The 24747-nt window shown below is 41.4% G+C and overlaps 1 protein-coding gene across 12 annotated transcripts in view; it reads right to left on the bottom strand.

The window, feature by feature from the left end:
* The window catches only part of MBNL1 (muscleblind like splicing regulator 1), a 207134-nt gene that overhangs the window by 34240 nt on the left and 148147 nt on the right, over positions 1-24747 (bottom strand). For 8 of the 12 annotated variants that reach the window (XM_044292205.1, XM_044292197.1, XM_044292203.1 and 5 more), the window contains 2 exons: positions 9330-9521; positions 2023-2310 (listed from right to left, as the gene is read on the bottom strand). In XM_044292205.1, the coding sequence (XP_044148140.1) occupies positions 2023-2310; positions 9330-9521 (480 nt within the window). The remainder of the gene's footprint in view (positions 1-2022; positions 2311-9329; positions 9522-24747) is intronic. The other 4 variants (XM_044292206.1, XM_044292207.1, XM_044292208.1 and 1 more) reach the window with 1 other exon arrangement.

Below are 24747 nucleotides of genomic sequence, written 5' to 3'. Positions count from 1 at the left end.
ACCAACCCCCCCAACCCCCCGTCATGATACACTGCGGACTCCTATACACCAACCCAGGTGTGTCTCCATTCCTCAACCCCCTATTTCCCTCATGCTTTAGCAATACTAATTTATAATTTTAGACCTGCCTATAAAGCTTTATTGTTAGATAGATAGATAGATAGATAGATAGATAGATAGATAGATAGTAGAAAGAGATAGATGAGTAGATATATAAATAGATAATAGATGGACAGCTAGATAATAGATAGATAGACAGATGAACAGAAAAATAGATAGATAATAGATGAATAGATGGATAGATAGATAGATAGATAGATAGATAGATAGAAAGAAAGAGTCAAGGCAGCACAAAATCGTAGCCAAAGAAAGGAGTGTGCGCAATAAGACGTAACCCATTGTCTAAAAATACAAAGTAGAAAAGACTGCAGCACTTCCAATCGGTGAAAAAAATGTGAGGTCCTTTATTTACCCACACAACGTTTCAGTCGACTTTCTGGGACCGTTCTCGAGCAGATAGATAAATAGAAGGACAGATATATATAGATGGAGGGAGGTTGAGAGGGATAGAGAGACAATATTCTAGCATATAAAATATATTCATATTTAAGACTAAAATATTATGAATGGATATATGGATGGATAGGCAGACAGACGAAGATAGATAGATAGATAGATGGATAGACAGATAGATAGATAGATAGATAATAGATAGACAGATGTAGGATAGATACTGTAGATCGATAGATAGATAGAACTGAATGAACTTATGTTCTCCAGCCCATGCTGTCTTCTTGCGTTGCTTTAATGGAGCGATTGTCCATTCATACTGGTGCCATGATATAGTGTAGCCATTCATAACGCTCACAAAAGTAAACAGACATTTTTCCTGGGGCCGGCATGCATATTCTATATAATTGCAAAATGATTGAGCTCACGGAAATCACACTCATAGGATACAGTCCATCTGCCTCAATGTTATATTTATTGTATATGCTAGCTGTATATTGAAATGTAAAGGGTAGCAGCTGAATTGATAGTGTTCAGTTTGAAGCCAGCAGAAATAGTAACCAGAACATCCCCAAGCAACATAAACCCAGGACTTTACATTGTCAGGTAGACATATTGGGCGAGATTTACCAAATTGGTGTAAAGTAGACCTGACTTAGTTGCCTGCCCATAGCAACCAATCAGATTCCACCTTTCACAGCTCCTTTGAAAAATGAAAGGTGGAATCTGATTGGTTGCTATGGGCAACTAAGCCAGTTCTACTTTACACCAGTTTGATAAATCTCCTCCAATGTTCTCTGGTACTATTTATAGTCAGAACGAACGCTGGACCTTAAACAAGAATACCTGCCAAGATTAAAAATCATGGAGGGTACCGGTTTTCACTGAAGAGAACCACCAGGGTAGCAATACACCATGGGAAAAGTCCAGCCAACCAGTTCTCTGCTCTGCACTGACGATGGGCAAGAACTAAACAAGAACAAAACAGCTAAATATTGGTCGCTCTTCCTTTTGGAGAAGTCTCTGGTTTGGCTAATTTCCATATTTTTTCCCATGAGCATGTCCTGAAAATAAGTCTCTTCAATGGAAAACAGTACCAAGAAAACACATCTCCTCTTAGACTGTAAATATCAATAGAAAGCACACAATATATGTAATGATTATTCATTTGATATGCATTTCTGTAAAGACACTGAACAAAAAAATACTTTTCAAAAAGACACAAAAGATATGGAATATAAGACTTAAAAGAAGAAAAGGAAGAAATGGAGTTAGCGGAAAGGAATATGGTAGAGATTGCCTTGAAAATGAGGTTTGATTGTGTAAGCACCAGAGTTGAGAAGTAATGGGATGAACTGGAATGGAAGGTGAATACAAGTAGTGACATGAAACAGAATTAATACATTCAGTGTTAGAAGATCCATGTGGTCACAATGATTTCCATGGACTCAAAGCTTGCACAGAAGGCAGAAAGATAGAAATAGTATGGTGTACATAGTGAGGAACACTCGCCTTTCTCTTCTGAGACCGGGGGTCAAGTCCAGCTTGATGTCCTAAGTGAAATGAGTTTGCTGGTCTCAGCTCACTTCCCAGAGGGCAGGAGTCCACATCATAAAACCACCACACATAATTTGGCACAACTGGCAGTCTCTGTTCTGGAGAGGCCCAGGATTGAGCTGGCATGGAGACTGAACTACCTCTCACCCATAAAGAGGGTGCTCCCTCCAGTTCAGGGTTGAGGTCATTGGTTGGGCAACGTGGGGAAGCTCGTACTGCAGCTGCCTGATTGTAGCTGGCCGCCTGTGAATAAAAAGAGGACTTCAGTTTCCATTCCAGCCAGTCCTTCCACCATTAACATAGTTAAAGTGAGCTCACTACCTGTGGCCGCAAATGCAGGGGCATGTCATGGCAAATGCATAAAACAAAATACATAAGCAATAAAAATAAAGCATGCAAGAAAAAGCCAAGAAATTGCAGGCTGATACTAGATGATTTCACCATTTATACTCTTTAGAACATTTTCACTATAATCCATGTACTGAATTAGAAATAATCACTAAATAACTTCAATGGGTTCTCCAGGACTTCTGATTAATGACCCATCCTTATAACTGACCATCAATGTATAATTAGTGGAGGACCTCCACCAATCAGCAGATGAAAGGGCCCTTTAACTGTTCATCTGATCCCAGTGCCATACATATGTTTGTAGCTGTACTCAGATCTTGAACGGGCCGGTCCTCAAATTGATGGTCCAACCTAAGGATAGTTTGCCAATCAAAATCCCCAAGAACACTTTACATTTTTAAGAATATGTTAGGCCCAATTCACACGACTGTTTGCATCCAATTGCAAATTGGATATGGGCCCATTCATTGCAATAGGGCTGCAAAAAATGTAGATAGCACACTGTGTGCCGTCTGTTCCACAGTCTCACAAAAAAGACAGAACATATCCTATTCTTGTTTGTTTTACGAACAATAATGGGCATTGTTACAATCAGTCCGCAAAAAAAAACAAAAAAACGGATGCAACACTGATGCCCTATGTATTGTTTTGTGGACCGCAAAATACAAATGGTCATGTGAAAGCATCTAAATTAAAGCAAGACCTAGGAGAATAAGCCCATGTGAAGTGTTTAATATTCCGTTCAGTTTTTTCTGAGTTTCCTTACCTGGGAGCTGAGTAACAGCCTATTGTATAATATCTTACCATTAGGGTGCCTTCACATGTGGCGGAAAATCCGCCAGAAAATATACACAGGTGCAGATTTTTACAAAGGTAGGGATTTTGCTGCAGATTTTTGTGCAGATCACATCCCCCATTGAAATAAATGAAGACATTCTACTTTAGAAACGCCACAACACATCATTAGTTGTTCTGCATAATGTAATTTCACTGTGGAACACAGGGCAGGGATTGACACTTTTCCACTCCATAGTATAACATAGGAAAATATTTAAGCTGTGGATTTTCTGGTGGATTTTTCCATCATATGTAAAGGCACCCTTACAATGCTCTTTGCGGTGGTCACCTAGCTATCCATTCTACTCACTGCTATGCAACCACTGAAGACATTATCTTCAGGTGCCTACCTTTCATACCATTAGAGTATATAGCCTTTCTTAAGAAATGATCTTAAACATATAAATTGTATAAAAAAACATGTTTGCTGCTCCTCTGATTTTAGTGCATTATGGTTATCTTGAGGAGCAACAAACTGTAACAGAACTCAGTCTCGCCTACTGTTAAATTGTAAATGATCAAGCTGAATCTACACTGAACCAAAATATAAACACAACACTTTTGGTTTTGCCTCTTTTTTGCATGAGCTGAACTCAAAGATCTGAAACATTTTCTACATACACAAAAGATCCATTACTCTCAAATATTGTTCACAAATCTGTCTAAATCTGTGTTAGTGAGCACTTCTCCTTTGCCGAGATAGTCCATCCCACCTCACAGGTGTGGCATATCGAGGTGCTGATTAGACAGCATGAATATTGCACAGGTATGCCTTAGACTGCCCACAATAAAAGGCCATCTGAAATGTGCACAGTTTTGCCTTACTGGGGGGAAGGGGTCAGAAAACCAGTCAGTATCTGGTGTGGCGACCATTTGCCTTACACAGTGCAACACATCTCCGTCGCATAGAGTTGATCAGGTTGTTGATTGTGGTCTGTGAAATGTCGGTCCACTCCTGTTCAATAGCTGTGCAAAGTTGCAGAATATTGGCAGGAACTGGAACACACTGTCGTATACGCCGATCCAGAGAATCCCAAACATGCTCAATGGGTGACATGTCCGGTGAGTATGCTGGCCATGCAAGAACTGGGATGTTTTCAGCCTCCAGGAATTGTGTACAGATCCTTGCAATATGGGGCCGTCCATTATCATGCTGCAACATGAGTTGATGGTCATGGATGAACAACACACAACGGGCCTCAGGATCTCGTCACGGTATCTCTGTGCCTTCAAAATGCACCTGTGTTTGTTGTCCATAACATACGCCTGCCCATACCATGACCCCACTGCCACCATGGGCCACTCGATCCACAACGTTGACGTCAGCAAATCGCTCACCCACACAATGCCACACACGCTGTCTGCCATCTGCCCTGGACAGTGAAAACCGGGACTCATCTGTGAACAGAACGCCTCTCCAATGTGCCAGACACCACCGAATGTGAGCATTTGCTCACTTGTCGGTTACGACGACCAACTGCAGTCAGGTCCAGACCCCGATGAGGACAACGAGCATGCTGATGAGCTTCCCTGAGACGGTTTCTGACAGTTTGTGCAGAAATGTTTGGGTTATGCAAACCGATTGTTACATGATTGTCACCGATCATGGAAATGAACATGCTGGATGTGGAGGTCCTGGGCTGGTGTGGTTACACGTGGTCTGGGGTGGTGAGGCCGGTTGGATGTACTGCCAAATTCTCTGAAACACCTTTGGAGACGGCTTATGGTAGAGAAATGAACATTCATTGCACGAGCAACAGCTCTGGTAAACACTCCTGCAGTCAGAATGCCAATTGCATGCTCCTTCAAACATTGCGACATCTGTGGCATTGTGCTGTGTGATTAAACTGCACATTTCAGAGTGGCCTTTTATTTTGGGCAGTCTAAGGCACACCTGTGCAATATTCATGCTGTCTAATCAGCACCCTGATAAGCCACACCTGTGAGGTGGGATGGATTATCTTGGCAAAGGAGAAGTGCTCACTAACACAGATTTAGACAGATTTGTGAACAATATTTGAGAGTAATGGGTCTTGTGTGTATGTAGAAAATGTAGAAAAGATCTTTGAGTTCAGCTCATGCAAAATGGGAGCAAAAACAAAAGTGTTGCGTTTATATTTTTGTTCAGTGTAGAAATGTCAGATGAAAATAATGAAGTACTGCGGCAGTCCTAAATGTCACATACATGCCTTACATGTCCATCTTAAGGAGAGGAAACTGGAAGCAAAGAAATAGTGAACGGATGAATGGTTAAGTATAACTATGATGAAGAGCGGAGTCTATCATGAGAAAGCAGAAAGGTGATACAAAGGTAAAGTTCTATGGAAAAGGAAGGCATCAAGCGTAAAGCACATAATATGATGAGCAGAATGGAATAATCTGTTACACAAAGCATAGTAGAATAAAATGAGCCCAGTCCTAGGTAGATACAGTAACATAATAACACACCACTTGTCTCTTCTACTAACCTTTCAATTTGTCAGTCTTGGAGTATATAGCATTCCAAACAGTAGATCTTCCTTAGCTGAACATTGCATTTTGAGGCCAATACTATCACGACTGACAACCAAGACATGGAGACTGCTGTTTGGAATGGTATACACTTCAAGGTATCTGCTCGATCAGTGGAAAAAAGAAGTAAGTCATAGGGTCTTCTATATCAGTGTTCCTCAACTCCAGTCCTCAGGGATCACCTGCTGGTCATGATTTAGGAATATCCCACAGAATGAATACCTCTGGTAAATACTGATGCATGGAAACTAGTTATATCACCTGCTCAATACTAAGGAAATACAGAAAACGGGACCGGTAGGTGTGCCTTGAGGACTGGAGTTGAGGAACAATGCTCTACATGACAAATTTGACTATGTACATCAACAAACAATGAACAGTAGTTATTATTTTATATTATCTGATGTGCAAAATGCAGAATGTTAGCCAGAATGTTAAGTTTGCTATAAAAATTATAGACATTTATGGTATATCCCTAGGACCATCTTTATGTTCCCGATTGTGCCGATTGGTCTGATAGAACCTGGCTGTGAAGAGGAGGAGGAGGAGAATTATGAAATATAGCTAAGCTCAGCTTGGCTGTTCATATCAGCCCAAAGACTATAAAGCGCATGTGCAGCCAACTCTCTCCTTCTTCTTTTCCCTTCTGCTAGCCAGGTTCTGCAAAGTTGATAGGCATGACTCAGAGTCCCTGTCCCATTCATTTATCTACAGAAATACCATAAATGTCTATTGGCAGAATACCCCTTAACCCATAGCTATAGCTATAAATACTTTTGCTTCATATTGATACTTTCATGAGGTGTTTTCCCCTGTAATTTTGACTCCTTTGGATGTCCTAGTTACAGTGGAAAAGTGCAAAAAAAAAGTATCAATGTTCCCCAGAAGTCTTTTAACAACCCTTTTGGAGACATATTATGTAGCAACTATTAAAAAAAATGCTAATAAAAAAAAAAAAAAAAAATTAAAATACAATAAAATAAAAAAACATGCTAACCAAAACCATTGCCATCATCACCGGGTTCATGCAAAACTATATATACATATTATATATCAAACTGACCAACACAAAATAGGGAATCCATTTTAATCATGTACAAACCGGATTCCAAAAAAGTTGGGACACTAAACAAATTGTGAATAAAAACTGAATGAAATGATGTGGAGATGGCAAATGTCAATATTTTATTTGTAATAGAACGTAGATGACAGATCAAACGTTTAATCCCAGTAAATGTATCATTTTAAAGGAAAAATACGTTGATTCAAATTTTCACGGTGTCAACAAATCCCAAAAAAGTTGGGACAAGTAGCAATAAGAGGCTGGAAAAAGTAAATTTGAGCATAACGAAGAGCTGGAAGACCAATTAACACTAATTAGGTCAATTGGCAACATGATTGGGTATAAAAAGAGCTTCTCAGAGTGGCAGTGTCTCTCAGAAGCCAAGATGGGTAGAGGATCACCAATTCCCACAATGTTGCGCAGAAAGATAGTGGAGCAATATCAGAAAGGTGTTACCCAGCGAAAAATTGCAAAGACTTTGCATCTATCATCATCGACTGTGCATAACATCATCCGAAGATTCAGAGAATCTGGAACAATCTCTGTGCGTAAGGGTCAAGGCCGTAAAACCATACTGGATGACCGTGATCTCCGGGCCCTTACACGACACTGCACCACAAACAGGAATGCTACTGTAAAGGAAATCACAGAATGGGCTCTGGAATACTTCAAGAAACCATTGTCAGTGAACACAATCCACAATTGCCAGCTGAAACTCTACAGTGCAAAGAAGAAGCCATTTCTAAGCAAGATCCACAAGCTCAGGTGTTTTCACTGGGCCAGGGAGTGTGGCAAAATGGAAGACTGTTCTGTGGTCAGACGAGTCACCATTCGAAGTTCTTTTTGGAAATCTGGGACGCCATGTCATCCGGACCAAAGAGGACAAGGACAACCCAAGTTGTTATCAACGCTCAGTTCAGAAGCCTGCATCTCTGATGGTATGGGGTTGCATGAGTGCGTGTGGCATGGGCAGCTTGCATGTCTGAAAAGGCACCATCAATGCAGAAAAATATATTCAGGTTCTAGAACAACATATGCTCCCATCCAGACGTCATCTCTTTCAGGGAAGACCCTGCATTTTTCAACAAGATAATGCCAGACCACATTCTGCATCAATCACAACATCATGGCTGCGTAGGAGAAGGATCCGGGTACTGAAATGGCCAGTCTGCAGTCCAGATCTTTCACCTATAGAGAACATTTGGCGCATCATAAAGAGGAAGGTGCAACAAAGAAGGCCCAAGACGATTGAACAGTTAGAGGCCTGTATTAGACAAGAATGGGAGAGCATTCCTATTTCTAAACTTTAGAAACTGGTCTCCTCGGTCCCCAGACGTCTGTTGAGTGTTGTAAGAAGAAGGGGAGATGCCACACAGTGGTGAAAATGGCCTTGTCCCAACTTTTTGGGGATTTGTTGACACCATGAAATTCTGATTTAACATATTTTTCCCTTAAAATGGTACATTTTCTCAGTTTAAACTTTTGTTCCGTGATTTATGTTCTATTCTGAATAAAATATTAGAAGTTGGCACCTCCACATCATTGCATTCAGTTTTTTTTCACGATATGAATATTGTCCCAACTTTTTTGGAATCCGGTTTGTATTTTCATGTTGGTTTGCATATAAAAAAAAAAAAAAAAAAAGCTACATGCAATGCCTCTTTCTTGTAAAACCACAACCCTTTGCTGTTAATCACCACCATTTTTGTAGACTAGGTGCAGAAAAGTTTCTCTTTACAATCTTGCTGCACTTTTTGGCATAATTTACAATAAACTCTAGGTGCAGTCACATTAGTAAATGTGAGCCAGTGTCCTATATACTATTCCTTCTTTACTGTAATTTATAAGGTCGGTCTGAAGTGACGGTCCCTTTAATGAATGTCTATCGGCATCTCTGTGGATTTTAGATGCTTAAGACTATTTAGAAAATTGAAGTGTAAAAACCCCAATTAGTACAAGATGCTCTTGTACATCATTCTAAAATAAGAAGCCAAAAAGCATGTTCTCATGGTGTACTAAATAAATGGTAAAATAACAAGTTCAGCTCTGCTACATCTGGACCTATATATGATGCAACAAAACAGCATTTTTAAGCATTTTCTGTTGAATACACCTTGGTTACTATCACTTGGCAACCAAAGTAGTTTGTTGTCTTCACAGCGTGGAATGGATGACTCCAACTAGAAGCAATTAAAATGTGCCACAAGTCCGCATACAGGATGGTTACAGTGTAGATAATTAGGTCACCTGAAAGTAGACTCTTCAGTTAGCCTAGTAGCACACGAGGGGTTAATAATAGCCATTTCATTCATAAAAGCATTTAATGGTTCAAGGACTTTAATGCATCTGACTGTGTGAAGACTGTGGTTATTACCTCTGATGTTCTTTAGTGACAGCATAACTAACTAAAATGTATGTTTTGCATTTATTACATTCTTAAAAAAAAAAAAAAAAGACATCCATGTTGTTAGGTGATTACGCTAAGTTACATTGCTCATACCTCCAGTCTGTCGGTTCTCATCAACTTCTGTGCGGCAGACGGTTGCATTGCGACTCCAGGGTTTCCGGCAACAAGCACTTGTGTTGTAGGAAGGATTTCAGTTGGTACTAGGCCCGGTGATACAGGACCCAGGTATGGATTAAAGGCTGCTGTTGCATTGGTGGCTAGGCTTGGTGCCATTGAGAACATTGGCTGGAAAAGACAACATACTATCAGGGTAACATTGTAACTTGCTAATAATTTCTAAAAATCAAATGGTGACGCATAAAGGTTTTGGGGAAGATTTATTGAAATGGTGGAAAGGAAAACTGGCTTAATTGCCTAAAGCACCTTTCATTTAAAAAAAAAAAAAAAAAGCTCTGAAAAATGAAAGGTGAAATCCCCCTTTGTCTCTTTGGATATATATATAAAACCCCAAAGAATAAAAACATATTATGTTTCCCTGAATGTATTTTATGAAGATATTTTCCATAGCATGGTGCCATACAGAAGCAACAGTGTCTACATCCCTATTCTATGGAACTGTAGAGATGCATGTCACCATAAAAAACTCCATTCCAGACACATGGCTTTGCTGTGTGCATAAGGTTTTAGTCTTCAATAGTAACTATTGTTTCATCCCCCCCCCCCCCCATAAATTAATAGTACAGGTGAATATAAGAAAGTTTGTAATATATATTATCAGAGAAAAATGCTTCCATCTCCTCTTATCAGGCTGCTCTCCTTCCTTCTGCTTGCCTCTAAGTCTCAATTCATTGCTCATCTATCTTTGGTAAAGACAGGCTGCCTGCTTACTGAAGGATCAAATTACATAGAACGCTAAAGATAGAGGAGAAGGAGGTGGGAGGGGCTGCTGGAAATAAGCAGAGGCATAGAGACTGACACAGAGACTGCTTGTAAATGATTTACTGTCTAACTTTACTGCTGGGTTTACATCTAAACTGCTTCTATGTGCTTCTGGGTCCATGTCTCTGCCCTGCAAAATATAGCACATGTCCTGTCTTTGGCTGCATCTTGCAGATCGTGGATTCATTGAAGTTAATGGATCCGAACCACAATGTGGGGTGCACATGGCTGGCGTTCGTGTTTTGCGGATCCGCTGTTTGCACTGCATGGACAGCCGTGGAACAGTTGTGTGAAAGTGGCCTTAAAGAGAGATTGCAAACCAAAAAAACTGCTAAAAATGCCAAATAAAATGTTTTTACTCATGTACACGTACATGGCAGATTATTCTGAAAAATTACCTGAAACAAGAGTTACACTTTAAAGTTTAGAAGAATTGATATGTTTAAAACAAAGCAAAAAAATATATATAAACCATATTCATTTCCAGTAAGGACTGGAAGATCTTCTAGAAGAATCATCTGACAGACTCCTCATGAAATGATCTGAGTGTCCAATGCCAAAAGGAATGTATAAAATTTTGTAGCGGTGGATACGACACAACACATCCCACCCTCTTGAATCTAGAACTCCCTGTTCCCTTCAAGTGTGAAGTAAAACTCAAAGACTGCCTTCAGTGCTAGGCAGCCATCCAACCACTTTCACAGATGTTAGCACTGTGTCTGTACACAGATACATAGAATCCTGATCTATGTTCCAAAGGCTTCTGTTACACTGCCTTTCTGTGTGTGGATTAGAGTTTATTCATTGAACCTCTTAGCACTGTGCGGCACTGTAGAGGTTAACTCCCTCTAGATCTGTGTCCAGGTGCTAGGCTGTGAGGTCCTGATAGGCACTGCTCTATACTGTATGCTTACCTGTGTGTCCCACCTCTTGCCTGTGCAATAGGTCTCCAAAGATCTGCCAGATCTGCCACTCTTCCTGCTGGAGCATGTACTAGAGCTATAATCTATTTGCCTGTCTCTGTACCTAGTATGCCTGTCTGTCCTAACCAGTGTTTGTGTCCCTGGTCTGTTTATCTGCCTGTTGTTTGTATTCTGACCTAGCTCCATGTGTCCTGGCCCTGGACTGTCCTTGAATTAGCATGTACTCTATCTGCCTGACCTTTGCCTGGTTCTGTTTGTATGTTTAGCCTGTTCCTCTGGTGCTCTGCACTGGTGTCCCTCTGGGTCAGCTGCTATCTACACTGGGATTATTCTGTGTGTAGCCAACTATAGTAACTTATTCTTCATTCACACCTGTGTTGGGTATTTTAGCAGAGAAAAAGAAAAAATGTAATGCAAGCCAAAGGTGTGTTTCAATGAACTAAAGCTATACAGTTTATTTCCCTTAAAAATGAAGCACATGTCAAATAAAATAATGCTGAACTTACCCTGCAAAAAATGCCACAAAACAGCCTACCATTTATTTCAATAAGAAAAAGGACTTGTTTTTTCCCAACATGCCCTATCGGGGCAGAATCGGAAATTGAAGAAAAGAATGGGAAGCATAAAAAATCAGCACCATGAAAGTCTGCGTGTTTTTGGGGCATTTTCTGCTCCTTTTTTGGTGCAGATTTGCAACAAAAACCTTGAGCTGACAATGCAGCTCTGTATTGAAGTGAACACCTATTGGGTCAAAAAAAGACACGTCAAAAACCGCATGAAAAAACATGCGAAAAGACACGCTGAAAAAAACAAGAGTGGATTCCTTGCAGATTTTTTGCAGCAAGTGTAAACACCCCATTAGGCTGGTTTTACACATTGTGAAGAAGCTATGCTGTGAAACCAGCCTAACAATCTACACTAAAACCCAAAATGGGATTAACATAGCTGATAGACGGATATTGTGGCATGATTTTTTTGCTGACTGTGATACAAATTTCACTTATTGTAATGCAATGAAATCTGTGCTGTAAACTGGTATCACTTCAGTTGTGTTGCAGCACATGGGTACAAATCAGACCAATTGGAGCTTATACAGTATGTTCTCACCATGGTTTAATGGGTTCACTGCAGATACTGACAGGGAGTGTTCCACAGGATTGGCGCATAGCAAATGTGGCGCCAATATTCAAAAAGGGTGCAAAAACAAACCCCCGAAACTATAGGCCGGTAAGTTTAATATTTGTTGTCGGTAAACTGTTTGAAGGTTTTCTAAGAGATGCTATCTTGGAGGACCTCAATGAAAACAAGCAAATAACATCATATCAGCATGGCTTCATGAGGGATCGATCATGTCAAACTAATTTAATCAGTTTCTATGAGGAGGTAAGTTCTAGACTTGACAGCGGCGAATCAATGGATGTCGTATATCTGGACTTCTCCAAAGCATTTGACACTGTACCGCATAAAAGGTTAGTATATAAAATGGGAATGCTCGGACTGGGAGAAAAAGTCTGTATGTGGGTAAGTAACTGGCTCAGTGATAGAAAACAGAGGGTGGTTATTAACGGTACACACTCAGATTGGGTCACTGTCACTAGTGGAGTACCTCAGGGGTCAGTATTATGCCCTATTCTCTTCAATATATTTATTAATGATCTTGTAGAAGGCTTGCACAGTAAAATATACATTTTTGCAGGTGACACTAAACTGTGTAAAGTAATTAACACTGAAGAGGACAGTATACGACTACAGAGGGATCTGGATAGATTGGAGGCTTGGGCAGAGAAGTGGCAGATGAGGTTTAACACTGACAAATGTAAGGTTATGCACATGGGAAGGAATAATGCAAGTCACCCGTACATACTAAATGGTAAAACACTCGGTAACACTGACATGGAAAAGGACCTAGGAATTTTAATAAACAGCAAACTAAGCAGTAAAAACCAGTGTCATGCAGCTGCTACCAAAGCCAATAAGATAATGGGTTGCATCAGAAGGGGCATAGATGCCTGTGATGAGAACATAGTCCTACCACTTTATAAATCACTAGTCAGACCACACATGGAGTACTGTGTACAGTTCTGGGCTCCTGTGAACAAGGCAGACATAGCAGAGCTGGAGAGGGTTCAGAGGAGGGCAACTAAAGTAATAACTGGAATTGGGCAACTACAGTACCCTGAAAGATTAGGGTTATTCACTTTAGAAAAAAGACGACTGAGGGGTTTTATAATAACTATGTATAAATCATATATATGTATGTATATATAATAGGTCAGTACAGAGATCTCTCCCATCATCTATTTATCCCCAGGACTGTGACGAGGGGACACCATCTGCGTCTGGAGGAAAGAAGGTTTGTACACAAAAATAGAAGAGGATTCTTTACGGTAAGAGCAGTGAGACTATGGAACTCTCTGCCTCAGGAGGTGGTGATGGTGAGTACAATAAAATAATTGAAGAGGGGCCTGCATAAATTTCTGGAGTGTAATAATATTACAGGCTATAGCTACTAGAGAGTTATTCTGATTGGAGTCGGGAAGGAATTTTCCCCCCCTTAAGTGGGGAAAATTGGCTGGTACCTCCCAGGGTTTTTTGCCTTCCTCTGGATCAACTTGCAGGATAACAGGCCAAACTGGATGGACAAATGTCTTTTTTCGGCCTTATATACTATGTTACTATGTTACTTAAGTTTCCTTGCAATGTGTGAATCTACCCTAAGAAATACATTCTAAAATAAGTCTACTTTGCACCTCCCACCCAGCAAAATCAGTTCTCCCTGTTCTGCACTGCTGAAGAGGGCAATCATCCTGAAAAAAAAAAAACTGTCTGCAGATTAGGTACTGGCTTAGCTATAATAATAAGTTAAGTCTCAAGGTCTGTTTAAAAGGTTGAACATTGAATTATAGGATAGCTACCTTCCAACTTATGGTACTAGAGGCATTGCTTTCTTTTCTTTTTTTCAGAAAAAGCTCTTTTGCATAACTTTAACTTTTTTTCCCACAGGAGCATTGCATAGCCTGTAAGACTCCTGATATCTACTAGACACTGTCCACAAGGAGAAATAGTACCCCCCCCCCCCCCCTAGATCCTCAACAAAGGGCTCTCATTTAACAAAGCCAGTTCTTTCTAATGTGCATTGACTCAGGGAAATTGCACTAAAACAGCAGATGAGATACTAACTTGACTATAATCATAAATTATGTCTCATGGCCTGCTTAAAGAGTCAAAAATTGACTTATAGGATAGCTAACTTCCAACTGGTTTTCTCTTTTAGAAAGGGCTCATTTGCACATTCGCATGCCTTTTTCCCACAGGAGCATTGCATAGCCTGTAAGACGCCTCACATCTACTAGCCACTTTCCCCAAGACTAAATAGTATCCCCCCCAGATCCTCGACAAAGGGCTCTCACCCAACAAAGTCAGTTCTTTCTGTTTTACTCTGATGAGTGGGAATCACATTGAAACTGCTGTATGCAGATTAAGTACTAGCTTAGCTGTAAGTCTCGAGGGCTGTTTAAAAAGTTAAAAAATTGACAGGACTTTTTATTCCATCATACATAATGGAACAAAATGGAACTATGTGCACCCATAAAAATGTATTATAACTCTAAAGGGTTCTGTTTTGTGTTCTGTACTCAAATTCCGTTATATTTTATTATAACCCTGTTATAACGGATCAGTATAATGGAATTGCAAACACATATGTGACCCCACCCTAATATGTGCCCCAAAAAAGATAAAATAAAACACTCACCCATCCATGGCCCTGCCATACCCATGCCACTGCTCCACTCCTGGTTAATTCACTGGGAGACCAGTGATAGTCAAATGGTCATGGAACCAAGCCACTTCCTGTTCCTACAAAGACTGGAAATGGGACAGCAGCCTGAGAATATCAGGACCACAGACAGGTATATATATATTTTTTTATATATATATATATATATATATGTATATATATAGTGACACAGTGAGAGGTTTGGTCTGGGAAAACAGGATTTTAAATGCCATTCCGGGTTTTGGCAGCACCTGGCTGTCCTTAAATAGGCAGCTGGGCTCAGAAGCCAGGTCTATGTGTTGGGATCTGGGAGCCCTTGTGTCTGGATGAAGGCTTGCTATGTGTTTGGCATGAAAACAGGTTGGTGCTGCTATCAGCAAGGACTCTTTGAGGCAGAGTTGCCGCATGGTGTGAATTACCTCTAACACCGCAAGGTGACTTTTTTGTTTGAATATGACTGCTTGTTTTGTCACTTGCCTAAAGTGTGAATAAAACACTGAACTGTTTGATCCAAATAACTTGTTGTTGCCTCTATACTGCGTCCGCTAATCCTGTCTACCAGAGCGAGTCCCCAACTACATATATATATACTAACAAGATTCCACGGCATGTCCAAAAACAGTATAAGTTTATTTCACTAGAAAAAACTGCAACGTTTCAATCCACTCGGTGGGATCTTTCTCAAGCAGTCATGATAACAGAAATGGTGCTCAAGTATAGGTATATATACACACCCACATAATAATTGATTAACAAGAGCAATTAGTACAGAAGTATAAAAAAGTGATACATCTTGAAAATAAATATACAAACATAATTAATAGTGTATATAAAACATGACGCAAAGGCATGTGTAAAACTCCAATCATCTAATACAATTATATAGCATAAAAGTACAATCGATCATAAAGTGTAATCATTACCAGATTAAAAACATATGTGAATCCACTTGTGATATCAATTAAAAACATCCGTGTATGATATAGATAAAGTGTATAAACACTAACCAGTATGGAGAATCCTCACGGTTTGAGTGTCTACTGAATCACATTGCACATGTCCACAATGACCTCCGATCACATGATCCGCTGACATCAGCAACAATGGGTCAGGTGATCAAGCATAAGAGGCGCAGTCTGCGCCAGCGTATCACGAAGGTCCCAGTGTATCAAATACCATCACTAGGCAACATCAAGAGATGCTCACTGTCACGTGACCGGAGAAAACGTCACGTGACAGCCTATGGCTACAGCGCAATGGTGAAATAGCTCAAAAATAGAAAAATCGAAATCTTGTGTATACAATTACAATGTATCAGCTGCATATATATTTTTTTGTGTAGATATATATATATATATATATATATATATATATACAGTACAGACCAAAAGTTTGAACACACCTTCTCATTCAAAGAGTTTTCTTTATTTTCATGACTATGAAAATTGTAGATTCACACTGAAGGCATCAAAACTATGAATTAACACATGTGGAATTATATACATAACAAAAAAGTGTGAAACAACAGAAAATATGTCATATTCTAGGTTCTTCAAAGTAGCCACCTTTTGCTTTGATTACTGCTTTGCACACTCTTGGAATTCTCTTAATGAGCTTCAAGAGGTAGTCACCTGAAATGGTTTTCACTTCACAGGTGTGCCCTGTCAGGTTTAATAAGTGCAATTTCTTGCCTTATAAATGGTGTTGGGACCATCAGTTGCGTTATGGAGAAGTCAGGTGGATACACAGCTGATAGTCCTACTGAATAGACTGTTAGAATTTGTATTATGGCAAGAAAAAAGCAGCTAAGTAAAGAAAAACGAGTGGCCATCATTACTTTAAGAAATGAAGGTCAGTCAGTCCGAAAAATTGGGAAAACTTTGAAAGTGTCCTCAAGTGCAGTCACAAAACCATCAAGCGCTACAGAGAAACTGGCTCACATGTGGACCGCCCCAGGAAAGGAAGACCAAGAGTCACCTCTGCTGCAGAGGATAAGTTCATCCGAGTCACCAGCCTCAGAAATCGCAGGTTAACAGCAGCTCAGATTAGAGAGCAGGTCAATGCCACACAGAGTTCTAGCAGCAGACACATCTCTAGAACAACTGTTAAGAGGAGACTGTGTGAATCAAGCCTTCATGGTAGAATATCTGCTAGGAAACCACTGCTAAGGACAGGCAACAAGCAGAAGAAACTTGTTTGGGCTAAAGAACACAAGGAATGGACATTAGACCAGTGGAAATCTGTGCTTTGGTCTGATGAGTCCAAATTTGAGATCTTTGGTTCCAACCACCATGTCTTTGTGTGACGCAGAAAAGGTGAACAGATGGACTCTACATGCCTGGTTCCCACTGTGAAGCATGGAGGAGGAGGTGTGATGGTGTGGGGGTGCTTTGCTGGTGACACTGTTAGGGATTTATTCAAAATTGAAGGCATACTGAACCAGCATGGCTACCACAGCATCTTGCAGCGGCATGCTATTCCATCCGGTTTGCGTTTAGTTGGACCGTCATTTATTTTTCAACAGGACAATGACCCCAAACACACCTCCAGGCTGTGTAAGGGCTATTTGACCATGAAGGAGAGTGATGGGGTGCTGCGCCAGATGATCTGGCATCCACAGTCACCAGACCTGAACCCAATCGAGATGGTTTGGGGTGAGCTGGACCGCAGAGTGAAGGCAAAAGGGCCAACAAGTGCTAAGCATCTCTAGGAACTCCTTCAAGACTGTTGGAAGACCATTTCAGATGACTACCTCTTGAAGCTCATCAAGAAAATGCCAAGAGTGTGCAAAGCAGTAATCAAAGCAAAAGGTGGCTACTTTGAAGAACCAAGAATATGACATATTTTCAGTTGTTTCGCACTTTTTTGTTATGTATATAATTCCACATGTGTTAATTCATAGTTTTGATGCCTTCAGTGTGAATCTACAATTTTCATAGTCATGAAAATAAAGAAAACTCTTTGAATGAGAAGGTGTGTCCAAACTTTTGGTCTGTACTGTATATAAACATATATATATATATATATTTTTTTTTTATTATTATTATTTTATGGGGCACAGGTTAAGGCCATAGGAGTTGTTAGCTGTTAGTTGTTCATTGATATTTATTTCTATATCTAATCATGTTATTAAACTGTACTTCCACATGTAAAAAAAAAAAAAAAGGCAGCTAACCGGCAGCAATGGTCGACATGCATTGTTTATGTTATTTTATATTCTGCATCCAGAGCTGAATTCCTGGCTGTTACTGTTGTGATGTCCTGTACATTTCTCAGTGACACATTGTGAGTAAACAGAAATGAAGTGCCTTGTGGTGACCTTTAAGAGGCTGCCTGTTATAATACCCACTCATTCATTAACTCAGAGTTAGGGATGAGCGAACTCGAACTGTATAGTTCGGGTTCGTACCGAATTTTGGGGTGTCCGTGACACGGACCCGAACCCGGACATTTTCGTAAAAGTCCGGGTTCGGGTTCGGTGTTCGTCGCTTTCTTGGCGCTTTTGTGACGCTTTCTTGGCGCTTTTTGAAAGGCTGCAAAGCAGCCAATCAACAAGCGTCATACTACTTGCCCCAAGAGGCCATCACAGCCATGCCTACTATTGGCATGGCTGTGATTGGCCAGAGCACCATGTGACCCAGCCTCTATTTAAGCTGGAGTCACATAGCACCGCCCGTCACTCTGCTCTGATTAGCGTAGGGAGAGGTTGCGGCTGCGACAGTAGGGCGAGATTAGGCAGATTAACTCCTCCAAAGGACTTGATTAACTGATCGATCTGCAGCTGTGGATCATTGAGCTGCTGATCCTCAATTGCTCACTGTTTTTAGGCTGCACAGACCGTTTGTCAGTCTCATTTTTCTGGGGTGATCGGCGGCCATTTTGTGTCTTGTGGTGCGCCAGCACAAGCTGCGACCAAGTGCATTTAACCCTCAATGGTGTGGTTGTTTTTTGGCTAAAGCCTACATCAGGGTGAAGCTGTCACACCAAGTGCATTTAACCAGCAATAGTCTGTTCATTTTTTGGCCATATACAAAATCAGGGGCAAGCTGCGCCTGTCACCAAGTGCATTTAACCCTCAATGGTGTGGTTGTTTTTTGGCTAAAGCCTACATCAGGGTGAAGCTGTGACACCAAGTGCATTTAACCAGCAATAGTCTGTTCATTTTTTGGCCATATACAAAATCAGGGGCAAGCTGCGCCTGTCACCAAGTGCATTTAACCCTCAATGGTGTGGTTGTTTTTTGGCTAAAGCCTACATCAGGGTGAAGCTGTCACACCAAGTGCATTTAACCAGCAATAGTCTGTTCATTTTTTGGCCATATACAAAATCAGGGGCAAGCTGCGCCTGTCACCAAGTGCATTTAACCCTCAATGGTGTGGTTGTTTTTTGGCTAAAGCCTACATCAGGGTGAAGCTGTCACACCAAGTGCATTTAACCAGCAATAGTCTGTTTATTTTTTGGCCATATCCCAGTCTAATTCTGTCACTAAATCCATACCGGTCACCCAGCGCCTAAATACTAGGCCTCAAATTTATATCCAGCTAAATCTGTCCCTAGTGCTGTAGCTGGGCAAGTTATTTAGTGTCCGTTCAAGCACATTTCTTGTTCTGGGTTGAAATACAATTCCCAATTTAGCAATTTCATAATTTAGTGGTTCCTGCTATATCAGAGCTATTTGAAATCTATCCCAAAAAGGGTATATAATATTGAAGGTGCACATTGGGTCATTCAGAATAACTTCACACACACCCGCTACTGTGTATTTCCAAGTCTAATTCTGTCACTAAACCCATACCTGTCACCCAGCGCCTAAATACTAGGCCTCAAATTTAAATCCCTCTAAATCTCTCGTTACCGCTGTACTGTTGTTGCTGGGCAAGATATTTAGTGTCCGTCAAAGCACATTTTTTGTTCTGGGTTGAAGTACAATTCCCAATTTAGCAATTTCATAATTTAGTGGTTCCTGCTATATCAGAGCTATTTGGAATCTATCCCTAAAAGGGTATATAATATTGAAGGTGCACATTGGGTCATTCAGAATAACTTCACACACACCCGCTACTGTGTATTTCCAAGTCTAATTCTGTCACTAAACCCATACCTGTCACCCAGCGCCTAAATACTAGGCCTCAAATTTAAATCCCTCTAAATCTCTCGTTACCGCTGTACTGTTGTTGCTGGGCAAGATATTTAGTGTCCGTCAAAGCACATTTTTTGTTCTGGGTTGAAGTACAATTCCCAATTTAGCAATTTCATAATTTAGTGGTTCCTGCTATATCAGAGCTATTTGGAATCTATCCCTAAAAGGGTATATAATATTGAAGGTGCACATTGGGTCATTCAGAATAACTTCACACACACCCGCTACTGTGTATTTCCAAGTCTAATTCTGTCACTAAACCCATACCTGTCACCCAGCGCCTAAATACTAGGCCTCAAATTTAAATCCCTCTAAATCTCTCGTTACCGCTGTACTGTTGTTGCTGGGCAAGATATTTAGTGTCCGTCAAAGCACATTTTTTGTTCTGGGTTGAAGTACAATTCCCAATTTAGCAATTTCATAATTTAGTGGTTTCTGCTATATCAGAGCTATTTGAAATCTATCCCTAAAAGGGTATATAATATTGAAGGTGCACATTGGGTCATTCAGAATAACTTCACACACACCCGCTACTGTGTATTTCCAAGTCTAATTCTGTCACTAAACCCATACCTGTCACCCAGCGCCTAAATACTAGGCCTCAAATTTAAATCCCTCTAAATCTCTCGTTACCGCTGTACTGTTGTTGCTGGGCAAGATATTTAGTGTCCGTCAAAGCACATTTTTTGTTCTGGGTTGAAGTACAATTCCCAATTTAGCAATTTCATAATTTAGTGGTTTCTGCTATATCAGAGCTATTTGAAATCTATCCCTAAAAGGGTATATAATATTGAAGGTGCACATAGGGTCATTCAGAATAACTTCACACACACGCTTCTGTGCATTTCCAAGTCTAATTCTGTCACTAAATCCATACCGGTGACCCAGCGCCTAAATACTAGGCCTCAAATTTAAATCCCTCTAAATCTCTCGTTACCCACCGCTGTACTGTTGTTGCTGGGCAAGATATTTAGTGTCCGTCAAAGCACATTTTTTGTTCTGGGTTGAAGTACAATTCCCAATTTAGCAATTTCATAATTTAGTGGTTTCTGCTATATCAGAGCTATTTGAAATCTATCCCTAAAAGGGTATATAATATTGAAGGTGCACATAGGGTCATTCAGAATAACTTCACACACACGCTTCTGTGCATTTCCAAGTCTAATTCTGTCACTAAATCCATACCGGTGACCCAGCGCCTAAATACTAGGCCTCAAATTTAAATCCCTCTAAATCTCTCGTTACCCACCGCTGTACTGTTGTTGCTGGGCAAGATATTTAGTGTCCGTCAAAGCACATTTTTTGTTCTGGGTTGAAGTACAATTCCCAATTTAGCAATTTCATAATTTAGTGGTTTCTGCTATATCAGAGCTATTTGAAATCTATCCCTAAAAGGGTATATAATATTGAAGGTGCACATAGGGTCATTCAGAATAACTTCACACACACGCTTCTGTGCATTTCCAAGTCTAATTCTGTCACTAAATCCATACCGGTGACCCAGCGCCTAAATACTAGGCCTCAAATTTAAATCCCTCTAAATCTCTCGTTACCCACCGCTGTACTGTTGTTGCTGGGCAAGATATTTAGTGTCCGTCAAAGCACATTTTTTGTTCTGGGTTGAAGTACAATTCCCAATTTAGCAATTTCATAATTTAGTGGTTTCTGCTATATCAGAGCTATTTGAAATCTATCCCTAAAAGGGTATATAATATTGAAGGTGCACATAGGGTCATTCAGAATAACTTCACACACACGCTTCTGTGCATTTCCAAGTCTAATTCTGTCACTAAATCCATACCGGTGACCCAGCGCCTAAATACTAGGCCTCAAATTTAAATCCCTCTAAATCTCTCGTTACCCACCGCTGTACTGTTGTTGCTGGGCAAGATATTTAGTGTCCGTCAAAGCACATTTTTTGTTCTGGGTTGAAGTACAATTCCCAATTTAGCAATTTCATAATTTAGTGGTTTCTGCTATATCAGAGCTATTTGAAATCTATCCCTAAAAGGGTATATAATATTGAAGGTGCACATAGGGTCATTCAGAATAACTTCACACACACGCTTCTGTGCATTTCCAAGTCTAATTCTGTCACTAAATCCATACCGGTGACCCAGCGCCTAAATACTAGGCCTCAAATTTAAATCCCTCTAAATCTCTCGTTACCCACCGCTGTACTGTTGTTGCTGGGCAAGATATTTAGTGTCCGTCAAAGCACATTTTTTGTTCTGGGTTGAAGTACAATTCCCAATTTAGCAATTTCATAATTTAGTGGTTTCTGCTATATCAGAGCTATTTGAAATCTATCCCTAAAAGGGTATATAATATTGAAGGTGCACATAGGGTCATTCAGAATAACTTCACACACACGCTTCTGTGCATTTCCAAGTCTAATTCTGTCACTAAATCCATACCGGTGACCCAGCGCCTAAATACTAGGCCTCAAATTTAAATCCCTCTAAATCTCTCGTTACCCACCGCTGTACTGTTGTTGCTGGGCAAGATATTTAGTGTCCGTCAAAGCACATTTTTTGTTCTGGGTTGAAGTACAATTCCCAATTTAGCAATTTCATAATTTAGTGGTTTCTGCTATATCAGAGCTATTTGAAATCTATCCCTAAAAGGGTATATAATATTGAAGGTGCACATAGGGTCATTCAGAATAACTTCACACACACGCTTCTGTGCATTTCCAAGTCTAATTCTGTCACTAAATCCATACCGGTCACCCAGCGCCTAAATACTAGGCCTCAAATTTATATCCCGCTGAATTTGAATACAATACATTGGGCCAAATAATATATTTGTTGTTGTGGTGAACCATAACAATGAGAAAAACATCTAGTAAGGGACGCGGACGTGGACATGGTCGTGGTGGTGTTAGTGGACCCTCTGGTGCTGGGAGAGGACGTGGCCGTTCTGCCACATCCACACGTCCTAGTGTACCAACTACCTCAGGTCCCAGTAGCCGCCAGAATTTACAGCGATATATGGTGGGGCCCAATGCCGTTCTAAGGATGGTAAGGCCTGAGCAGGTACAGGCATTAGTCAATTGGGTGGCCGACAGTGGATCCAGCACGTTCACATTATCTCCCACCCAGTCTTCTGCAGAAAGCGCACAGATGGCGCCTGAAAACCAACCCCATCAGTCTGTCACATCACCCCCATGCATACCAGGGAAACTGTCTCAGCCTCAAGTTATGCAGCAGTCTCTTATGCTGTTTGAAGACTCCGCTGGCAGGGTTTCCCAAGGGCATCCACCTAGCCCTTCCCCAGCGGTGAAAGACATAGAATGCACTGACGCACAACCACTTATGTTTCCTGATGATGAGGACATGGGAATACCACCTCAGCATGTCTCTGATGATGACGAAACACAGGTGCCAACTGCTGCGTCTTTCTGCAGTGTGCAGACTGAACAGGAGGTCAGGGATCAAGACTGGGTGGAAGACGATGCAGGGGACGATGAGGTCCTAGACCCCACATGGAATGAAGGTCGTGCCACTGACTTTCACAGTTCGGAGGAAGAGGCAGTGGTGAGACCGAGCCAACAGCGTAGCAAAAGAGGGAGCAGTGGGCAAAAGCAGAACACCCGCCGCCAAGAGACTCCGCCTGCTACTGACCGCCGCCATCTGGGACCGAGCACCCCAAAGGCAGCTTCAAGGAGTTCCCTGGCATGGCACTTCTTCAAACAATGTGCTGACGACAAGACCCGAGTGGTTTGCACGCTGTGCCATCAGAGCCTGAAGCGAGGCATTAACGTTCTGAACCTGAGCACAACCTGCATGACCAGGCACCTGCATGCAAAGCATGAACTGCAGTGGAGTAAACACCTTAAAACCAAGGAAGTCACTCAGGCTCCCCCTGCTACCTCTTCTGCTGCTGCCGCCTCGGCCTATTCTGCTGCTGCCGCCTCGGCCTCTTCCTCCGCCTCTGGAGGAACGTTGGCACCTGCCGCCCAGCAAACAGGGGATGTACCACCAACACCACCACCACCACCTCCGTCACCAAGCGTCTCAACCATGTCACACGCCAGCGTTCAGCTCTCCATCTCACAAACATTTGATAGAAAGCGTAAATTCCCACCTAGCCACCCTCGATCCCTGGCCCTGAATGCCAGCATTTCTAAACTACTGGCCTATGAAATGCTGTCATTTAGGCTGGTGGACACAGACAGCTTCAAACAGCTCATGTCGCTTGCTGTCCCACAGTATGTTGTTCCCAGCCGGCACTACTTCTCCAAGAGAGCCGTGCCTTCCCTGCACAACCAAGTATCCGATAAAATCAAGTGTGCACTGCGCAACGCCATCTGTAGCAAGGTCCACCTAACCACAGATACGTGGACCAGTAAGCACGGCCAGGGACGCTATATCTCCCTAACTGCACACTGGGTAAATGTAGTGGCAGCTGGGCCCCAGGCGGAGAGCTGTTTGGCGCACGTCCTGCCGCCGCCAAGGATCGCAGGGCAACATTCTTTGCCTCCTGTTGCCACCTCCTCCTTCTCGGCTTCCTCCTCCTCTTCTTCCACCTGCTCATCCAGTCAGCCACACACCTTCACCACCAACTTCAGCACAGCCCGGGGTAAACGTCAGCAGGCCATTCTGAAACTCATATGTTTGGGGGACAGGCCCCACACCGCACAGGAGTTGTGGCGGGGTATTGAACAACAGACCGACGAGTGGTTGCTGCCGGTGAGCCTCAAGCCCGGCCTGGTGGTGTGTGATAATG

This window comes from Bufo gargarizans, chromosome 4 (genome assembly GCF_014858855.1).
Source record: "Bufo gargarizans isolate SCDJY-AF-19 chromosome 4, ASM1485885v1, whole genome shotgun sequence".
Lineage (NCBI taxonomy): Eukaryota > Metazoa > Chordata > Amphibia > Anura > Bufonidae > Bufo > Bufo gargarizans.
The sequence above is the reverse complement of the archived record's forward strand: the minus strand, read 5'-3'. Positions and strand labels throughout refer to the sequence as shown.